This window comes from Falco rusticolus, chromosome 6 (genome assembly GCF_015220075.1).
Source record: "Falco rusticolus isolate bFalRus1 chromosome 6, bFalRus1.pri, whole genome shotgun sequence".
Taxonomy (NCBI): Eukaryota; Metazoa; Chordata; class Aves; order Falconiformes; family Falconidae; genus Falco; species Falco rusticolus.
The window spans coordinates 17,350,891-17,357,490 of NC_051192.1; the positions used below are offsets into that span (position 1 = coordinate 17,350,891).

Genomic DNA, 6,600 nt, shown 5'->3' on the forward strand with positions numbered 1-6,600 from the left:
CGGCCGCCTCCTGGCGGCGGCCGCCGGCCCCGGGCCCCGCGGGTGAGCGCTGCCGGCGGCCCGCGGGCCCCGCCCGGCGCGGCGAGGGCCGTAACGCGTACCCGGCCGGCAGCGGCACTGGCGGCGGCGGCGGCGCGGCCGCCGGGCCCCGCGCGCGTCCACGGCGGGGCGCTGCCGGGCCGCCCCCGCGCCGTCCTGCCCGCGCCCCGGAAGGACAAGTGGCTGCCGGGAAGATGGCGGCGGCAGCGGCGGCGCAGCGGGCGCTCCGGTGTGCGTGCTGGTGCTGGGTATGGCCGGCTCCGGGAAAACAACCTTCGTGCAGGTGGGGGGCGGCGCGGGGCGGCGGGCGGCGGGCAGCGGCCCCTTTCCCCCAGCGCCGCGCCCGTGCCAGCGGGGCCTGACGCCTCCTCGTGTCCCCTCAGCGCCTGGCGGCCCAGCTGCACGGGCAGCGCCGCCCGCCGTACCTGATCAACCTGGACCCCGCCGTGCCCGGGCTGCCCTTCCCCGCCAACATCGGTGAGCGCGGCCGCCCGGGCCAGCCCGGCGGAGGGGCGGGGGGGCGGGGTACGCGGGGCGCGCGGCCGGGCTCCTTCTCTGCCCTTCCCGAAGCGCCGCTCGGCCGGGCGGGGGCTGGGCTGCTGCTGAGCCCTTCCTCTGCCGCCGCTCCAGGTGCGCGCGCTGAGGGCCCGGGCGCCGCGCCGTCCGCCGCTGCCGTCGGCTGGCGGGGCCCGCTGTGCCGCCGTCCCGGTGGGCTCTTGCCTTGCCGGCCGCGAACGTCTGAACGGCTTGGGTCTGGTCCCCGCCGCCGAACAGCGGTAGCCCGCAGTGCTCCCAAAGCGCTGCCTGCCAGCGCTCCGCAGGACGCGGGTTTTTACAGAACGTGCCCGGACAGCAGACCGGACCGTATGTTTGGGCTGTTCCAAGGGGCTTAGCGATCGCGAGGTCGGTGAGGGTCCTGGGTCTCCAGCTTCCTAACGCTTCCCAGCCTGCCTCTCCGGAGGGTCGAAAGGCAGCGTGGATACCAAAGCTGGTTTCCCTGCTCTCGGGTGAGTAATTGGAGTGGTCTGCTCCGGTGTTGGGTCTCTACGATACAGCCGATACAAATTGTAGCTTGTTAACTGACATGGATCAGCTGGGAAGAAAAATGCCACCCAGGAGCGGCTGCTGCTCAATACCTAAATGGGCGGTGTTTCCTGTAAACTGCGTGGGGTTTCCTAAGAGTGTTGAGAGCGTAGCAGATCTGCTAGAATTTATTAATTCTGCTCTGGAGATTTTTCCTGTTGGCGCGAGATCTGTTACCGAGACAAAAGGAGACTTGCTGGTAAAAGAAGGGCTTTCGCCTCTCCGCACGTGGAGGGAGGAGGGTGCTTTAAAAGTGATGTCCTAAAACGGCTCCTATGTCTTCCTCCTCTAGATATCAGGGACACTGTGAAGTACAAAGAAGTCATGAGACAGTATCCTTTTTCTGTTGGAATAATGACATTGGAAGTCCCAGGTTTTGTGAAAGTAGTCTGTTGCTGCTGCACGCCTATGCTGAAGAGGGCAGGAGGTGCTGGGGCTTGCGGTAATGCCGAATGTTGCATGGTGATCGGAAGGTTTTGACTATGTACTTCTTGCATGTGAGATTAGAAACGTGTGTTCTACAACAAACCTTTGTTTCTTTGGACACAGACTCATAGAATCACTTAGGCTGGGAAAGACCTTCAAGATCATCAAGTCCAACCATTAAGCCAGCACTGCCAAGCCCACCACTAACCCACGCCTCGAAGTACGACATCTACACGCTTTTTGAACGCGATGGTGATTCCACCGCGTCCCTGGGCAGCCCACTGCAGTGCTTGACCCCCTTGTAGTGAAGAATGTTTTCCTACTATCCAACCTAAAACTGCCCTGGCATAACTTGAGGCCGTTCCCTCTTGTTCTGTTGCTTGTTACCTGGGAGAAGAGACCAACCCTTGCTGTCTGCAGCCTTCTTTCAGGTAGTTGTGGAGAGCAATAAGGTTGTGAGCCCTCCCCCCGCCCCCCCCCCCCCCCTTTCTCCAGCAGCCCTAAACAACATAATTAGCGTACAGATCTGTATGCATGGAAAAGGATTTTGAAATCTTCGTCTTTAAGCTGACGCTTGGGGCATCTTTACAACATCCATTCCCGTTACCGTTTAAGTTGTGCTAAAAATGCATTTGTGCAAGAAATCTTTTAATTATCTTTTGAAGTGTAAATTCTTCACATTAAGCGCATCCAGGGCATTGTTAAATTATGAGTCGCTGTGTTGTAAATCTTTTTGGAAAGACAAAGATGGCTTTGATGTGTATACGTACGTATGTTTTCTCTGTCCAGAGCGGTATTGCCTGAATAATGGCGAGGGGAAGCCACGGCACAGCCCCTTTTCCTTTTGTCAGTCACGCGTGTTTGGGCAAGAGAGGACCGCTTAGGATTTGTTATGCTGCTGCATCGCTTGGGAGACTGAATTGCGTGTTAGGGGTATTGTCTTTTGCTGCAAGGTGTCCAGTGTGCATTGTACACGGCCAGCTGTTAGAAGGATTGAAAAAGAAGCCCTCTGAGCTCTGCGTAATCATCTGCTTTCCTAAACGAAGCCTCTAGATACGGGCTGGGCCCAAATGGTGGAATAGTGACCTCTCTCAATCTCTTTGCTACAAGGTTTGATCAGGTACGAGGCTGTTCCTCTGTGATGCTGTGCTGCGAATACTGTGCTGGGAGGCTGCGGGAGGTTTTGTGTATTTTGGAGTCTCCTGGGAGCACTGTGTGTGATTAGCCTCCTAATACTTCTTTGGAGTTAGAGTATTCTCCATACAGAACCATGTATTTTACAAAGCAGCCAAAGCGCCCTGGCTTTCATATGGGAGATTTCAGGTTTTCAGCTTTTTTAAAAATAAAATTTAGAAGCCACGTGTACAGAACGTTCTTCAGTGGTTTGTACGTAACTGTTCTGTTGCACTGTGTTCTCTATCGAGTCTTTCATACAAATGCCCTGATTCTGAAGTCGGGAAGCTCACTTGTGGGAAAGGGTTAAGTTTTCCTAGGGTTATTTGATAATTGACTGCTCCCTTAAACCCTAAGTGGGAGCCTGTGCGAGGTGCTGAGACAGTGCAAAAAAAAAAGGTTGGGAACAACTGCATTTGTTACCCTGTTTCTTCAGTCAGGTCCTGGAACAGAGACCAAATCAAGGTTGTCTCTGACCTGTGCGGTGTCTGAGCATTTTCCACCGCGCCTCTGTAGGGCATTTTCGCACACTGCAGAGCTTAGAGACTGTGCTCTTTTAATACGTGCATGCAGCTGTGCAAGTTGACGTAGTTTCTGTTAGGAAATGAGGATGAAAGTTTCCTGTTGTGAGCCTAAATACAAAGCGTACTCCTCCTTTTTCAATCAGGTGATGAAGTTTATTGAAAAAAGGCAAAACGCATCAAAGTGAGTATGTTCTACCAAGTCCTGCTTTTCTGGGATCAGTGTGGGAAAACCATGTGAAATCCTAAGAAGATTCTCTGTGTGTTTTCTAGTTGTTTTTCACCCTTGGTATAGATTTTTTTTTTTTTTTTTGTAGAAAAGGGCACAGAATTAGAATAGATAAACCAGGCATTCTTCAGCTACATTGAAGAAATGTTTGCTGATTCCAGCTCTGCTATTCACGGCTACCGTTAGACGGTTTTTTTTTTTTTTTTCCTGGCGCCGTTCGAACAGGCGACAGTTAATTCTTCTGAAGAGTTTGCAGGAGTAAGTGTCTGTCAAGTGGGTGCCTTCAGCTTTAGTAGAATCCGAAGAGAGTATGTGCTTCTTAGATACAAGATTCACACAGGAGATAGACAGGTGTGCCTGTAAATCTTGTCACTGTTTGGGAAAAACTTTTCTGATCTGTAACAGAGTCATCGTGTGATGTGCCGTTGTGTGCTTGTGGCGATCTGGTGAGAATGGGCCCTTGTGCTTAACTGATTTTCCCTTACGGTTTGTTGGGGGTGATTTCTTGCCAGGTATGTCATTATTGACACACCGGGGCAAATTGAGGTGTTCACCTGGTCAGCATCAGGAACCCATAACTGAGGCCTTGGTAAGTGTTTGCTGTGTGACTTGACAGTGAGGCTGTGTGAAGGAAGTGGTTGTTGAACAGCACGGGCTTCTAACTGAAATACCTTTTACTTTTGTGTTTCCAGGCTTCCTCTTTTCCTTCAGTGGTGGTTTATGTGATGGACACCTCTCGCAGTACTAACCCTGTCACCTTTATGTCCAACATGCTGTATGCCTGCAGGTAAGCAAAGCTGAAAACGCAGTCCGTCTGCTTTGATGGTTGCATCTCTGTGATCCTTAATTTTGGAGGGGAACCACAGGATGATTTGGGTTGGGAGGGACCTTGAAAGACCGTCTGGTCCCTCCTTGCCGCTTCCATGGGCGGGCACATCTTTCACTAGATCAGGTTGCTCGAAGCCCTGGCCAGCCTGCTCTTGAGCACCTCCAACAATGGGGCACCCGCAGCTTTCCCTGGGCAACCCGCTCCAGTGCCTCGCCGTCCCCCATCGCGTAACATTTCTTCCTTTTGTCCAGTCTAAACCCATCCTTTTCCGGTTTGACCCTTGTCCCGTCGCTACAGGCCCTGTCAAAAAGTCTCTCTCTCTCTCTCTCACAAGCCCCTTTTTATGTACTGAAAGGCCGCAGTAAGGTGTCCTCGAGGCCTTCTCTTCTCCAGGCTGAGCAGCCCCAGCTCTCCCAGCCTGTCCCCCTAGGAGAGGCGTTCCGGCCTTCTGATCGTTTCCCTGGCCCTCCTCCGGACGCAGTGCTCCAACAGGTCCGCGTCTGCCTTGTTCCGCGGGCCCCAGAGCTGGACGCAGCGCTCCAGGCAGGGCACCAGGAGAGTGGAGCAGAAAGGGACAAATCACCTCACTCAACTTGCTGGCCACGCTTCCTTTGATGCTGCCCGGGATACGGTTGGCTTTCTGGGCTGCATGTTGCACATTGATGCCTCATATCCTCTTAATCCGCTGTTTTGGTTCTTCTTCGTCTTAGTGATTTTCCCATTGGATACGCAATATGATTTAGGTGCCAGTGGACATCTGGAGGTCATTGGGTCAAAACTCCCACCAAAAGCATGAAATGATGGAGGAGACCTTAGTGTGGTGAAGGCTAGTTACATTCGATCTGACACATTGTCTGTTGCTTGTAACATCATCCATCTAAGATGTATCAAGATAGGCTAGCTTCAGCTCCTTCTTATTCTAAACACATAATATTGTATTCTAGGGGCTTTTTGAATGTTGTTGATCCTTTCAGTGGTTCTTCAAGGTTTGTTTAGAGCTCAGCATAGCATGGCGTTCTTGATTTATTGTCTCCCTCCTCGTACGTGGATTTATCTGCTCTCTCTCGTGTTAAACCGGGGACTAAATACCTGTGTAAAGACCAGCGTATCTAGAGCTGTCATAATTCATGGTAAATGTTGGTAAAAGGTTGTCAAAAAACCTATCAATCCTATTACCAAGGTCAGAAGCGGTATCACTGTGATAGGAATATGCAGAATGTGTCTTATTGCACGCTGCGTTTTCTGACATGGGTGTCGAGCAGAAAATGATAGAATGTGTACACGGTGAAATTAATACGTAAGCGATGTTTCGAGATAGTTTTGCTTTGTAGATGTTTTGAGTTCTTTGAATTCATTGCTCAGTTCACAAGTAGTACCTCAGAAGCTAAGGTTTGGGTCAGAATAACTAGAAAATGCCAACAGAGTCAAATACTGGGATCTGAGAGTCATAGAAAATAGTAATCAAAATCAACTGGGTGTGTAGAAGGAGATTTTGCATCTTAGAGGCGTGCGCTTGCATCTTGGGGGCAGGGGGAGGGGCGTATTTTGTTCAACTACGGTAAGCAGGATCTGGGTGAAAATTCCATTCTAATTGGTGCGGGGGAAATAATGATCTTTTGAAGGTCAAATGTGTTCAGTTTTGCACAAGTCTTGTCTGCCTTAACGCGTAACTTGTTTTCTATTCTAGTGAGATTTAAATTAATTTTTAATGTTTTGTGTGTGTCTTCCCCTTCCCCCTGCCCCTTCTTCCAGCATCCTGTACAAGACAAAGCTACCTTTCATTGTTGTCATGAACAAAGTAAGTTAAAAATATGGTTTCCGTGCCCTAGGGGAACACTGTTCTGCTTAGCTTGCTTTGCTGTAGCGTCTTTGTCTCACTACAGTAATGGGTTTTCCAGAAAAGAGGGGGGAGGGAGCTGCAGGCTGAAACCGGGTCTGAAGGGGGTCTTCAGTCTGGTGTACAAAGGCACAAGAAGGATCAGGGATGAGCAGTTACACCCGAACATTCAAGCTAGAGATGCCTAACCGTTTGAAAATGTTTTGCACCTTAACCCTAGGCTATAAGGCCACTTAACTTTGTAACATAAGGGTAAGTTCATTACTGAATCTGCTCTTACAGTCCCCTGCTTCCTCAGAACAATCGCCTTCATCGTTAATTTTTCTACTCAGCAGCAGGCTGATGACTCACAGTGGGAACTGTGTAACACCTGCCTGTTTTGGGAAGGAGGCCCATGCATTGTAGCAGGCAAAATTCACAAAAGGCGTCCTGATCAGTGTCACTACAAATAGCCAGTGTTTGC

General features: G+C 51.2%; 1 protein-coding gene across 1 annotated transcript; it reads left to right on the plus strand.

Annotated features, from left to right (window-relative positions):
- The first annotated feature begins 201 nt into the window (after positions 1-201).
- On the plus strand, positions 202-6,203 carry LOC119150062 (GPN-loop GTPase 1-like). Its single transcript, XM_037392167.1, is given in 10 exon segments — positions 202-322; positions 423-516; positions 1,415-1,454; positions 2,602-2,668; positions 3,389-3,426; positions 3,984-4,043; positions 4,045-4,060; positions 4,164-4,258; positions 6,053-6,098; positions 6,184-6,203. Coding segments are annotated over 10 exon segments (492 nt in total). The 5' UTR covers positions 202-289; the 3' UTR covers positions 6,187-6,203.
- Positions 6,204-6,600: the final 397 nt, after the last annotated feature.